Source organism: Penaeus monodon, chromosome 23 (assembly GCF_015228065.2).
Source record: "Penaeus monodon isolate SGIC_2016 chromosome 23, NSTDA_Pmon_1, whole genome shotgun sequence".
Lineage (NCBI taxonomy): Eukaryota > Metazoa > Arthropoda > Malacostraca > Decapoda > Penaeidae > Penaeus > Penaeus monodon.
In genome coordinates, this window is record NC_051408.1 from 17844418 (window position 1) to 17846784 (window position 2367).

At 35.7% G+C, this 2367-nt stretch overlaps 2 protein-coding genes across 2 annotated transcripts in view; both read left to right on the plus strand.

Annotated features, from left to right (window-relative positions):
- Positions 1–1781, plus strand: part of LOC119587853 (chromatin modification-related protein MEAF6-like) — a 9576-nt gene extending 7795 nt beyond the window's left edge. Inside the window, exon 2 of the mRNA XM_037936557.1 lies at positions 556–1781. Within this exon, the coding sequence (XP_037792485.1) occupies positions 715–1221 (507 nt within the window). The 5' untranslated portion in view covers positions 556–714 and the 3' untranslated portion in view covers positions 1222–1781. The remainder of the gene's footprint in view (positions 1–555) is intronic.
- LOC119587854 (small nuclear ribonucleoprotein Sm D3-like) overlaps positions 1–2367 on the plus strand; it is a 14488-nt gene that overhangs the window by 8067 nt on the left and 4054 nt on the right. The window lies entirely within an intron of this gene.

Consider the following 2367-nt stretch of genomic DNA (forward strand, 5'->3'; position numbering starts at 1 on the left):
GGCATTTAGCAAATGGTTAAATGAGCTGTAAAAGATGTGATTATCAGGTAATCTGCAGATGCAAGTGCAAACTATGGATCTTTAATGTGTTAACTTATTGTTATAACAGGCAGCATTCTTTGTTACTATTTGCATAAGAATTGTTAGGATAACTAAGACAAATGCCTTTAAAAATGGCACTCAAGTTAAATCAACTTTTCTGGAAAAAATATGACAAAATCATTATCATTGACCAGTAATTAAATCCGGAAACAATATAAATGTGACTTGTAACAAGAAATTAGTAACAAATAGGTTGCAGTTTTGAAAACTGTAGAGCATGGAACTTGTGAAAAAGTCCTTAGTTCACCATATACTCTCTCACCCAAGCAGTGCCACATCCTTGAAGAATTACATTTATGTGTATAAGTTTTAAAGAAGCTCATTAGCATGTATGAACAGCTCATCTTGTCAAGTTAGGCATAGCACAATGAGCTGCTTAGTTTATTAGTTACTTATTATTGAATGAGCAGCTCTTTAAAACCTATACATATTTATGTGTTTCTTCTTTTCTAGGATTGGCATGGTCGGAGGTCTCCTGCAGTCATCAGGGCATCTGGAGTGATTATGTCCTTTTCAAGACACTTTCATCAGTTGTACAGTGTGCATTTGAACTGGAAGTCATCTGAGGAAGAAGCCAGATAATCTTGAAACCTACAAGAAAAAATTGCCATCATGAAGATGTCAAAAAGTGGTTCGGGTTCTGGTACCATCAGTGATACCAGAACAGAGCTAGCAGAGCTGGTTAAGAGAAGAGCAGAAATTGCAGACAACTTAGCTTCCCTTGAAAGACAAATTTATGCCTTTGAGGGCTCCTATCTAGAAGACACTCAATTGTATGGTAATATTATTAGAGGGTGGGATAGGTACCTTGTTACAAATAAAAACACAAATGCAAAGAATGATAAACGCAACAGAAAATTCAAAGAGGCTGAGAGACTATTTAGCAAATCATCAATTACGTCCATGGCTGCAGTCAGTGGCATTGTGGAACCCTTAGGTGATCGAGTCGGGGACAACACAGACACCAATGATATTAATTCTGGGAGTGAAGACAATTCCAAAGACTCTGTCAATCCAGGAGTTAATGGAGATTCATCTCGTGACAGTTCAGTGCTGCACAAAGTTGCAAAAAGTTCTCACAAGATTAAGAAAAGCAGCAAGAAAAACAGGCATCGATGAAGGAGTTTGGGCTGTGGCTCAGGGCAGAGGGTCAGATAGGTTCAGCTTGGTGCTCATGCATTAACTTTTTTGCTGAGGGTTCAGCATATGGAAAAAGCAAAATGGAAATTGGAATTATCTTGAAAACCTTTGGTTTTTGCTACTGATACTTCCTGCATACAGGCACAGATGTGTATTCATGGGTTTTATTAATTCATGTGATACTGATGTTAAAAAGGTAGGCATAGTACTTTGTTTCATGAATTTTTAGCATTGATTACTGCCTCCAAACTGTTCCGATATTTTATTTCCAAATGCAACCAGTATTTGGTGTTTGCGCAAAGAACATGGAATTGATTTTCATTCGCGATATTATGTACCTTTATCCCCCATGGATGCAGGCTCAGAAGTGGATATTTATAGCTTTTAAATGATGCTATTGTGGAATTTATGTCTTGTATATTATTTTTTTCTCTTTTCCATTTTCAAGATGATAAGGATAAGGTTACTTTGCTGTATTAACATGCATTGTAAGTGGTACAAATTATGTTTTATGAATAAATAGTGATTTGGTAATGGTTTACATTGTATTATTTTCCAAACATATGACATCCTGAGCTTCGAGTTTGTACCCTGATAAATGGTTGAGAATAAATTGAAATGAAAAGGTGAATAAGGTGAGCCATGTGCATTAATACAAGAACTGATTATACCACAGAAGCACACACCCTTTCTCTTCATCACCACTCATGGTCAATTTCATGCAGATCACTACCTGACATTTACAAATCCCTACTTATTAGTGCTAAGTTGTTTGTCATGACCACACAAAAAGGGGAAGTTACCATATTTCCCTCAATAAGCCCTCTGCTTTCATCTGAGTGGGAGTAGATTACCTGTGTGATGGCCATCTTTTTTGCAATAATGAGACAGATAACATTAATTTTTGTCAGGCTGATTTCAAGATTTATAGTAGCAAGATACAAGAGATTTATAAATGTTGGTGTAAGTATGTAGATAATTTACAAAGCTGTATATACAATATGAGATTTAGAAATATCGGTATTGTTGTTATATGTTTGCAGGAGAAAGCAAGATATTTTTATTGAATGCTGCAAAATGTTGAACTGAATAAAATTACTTAATTAGCCATATGACATAATAGCC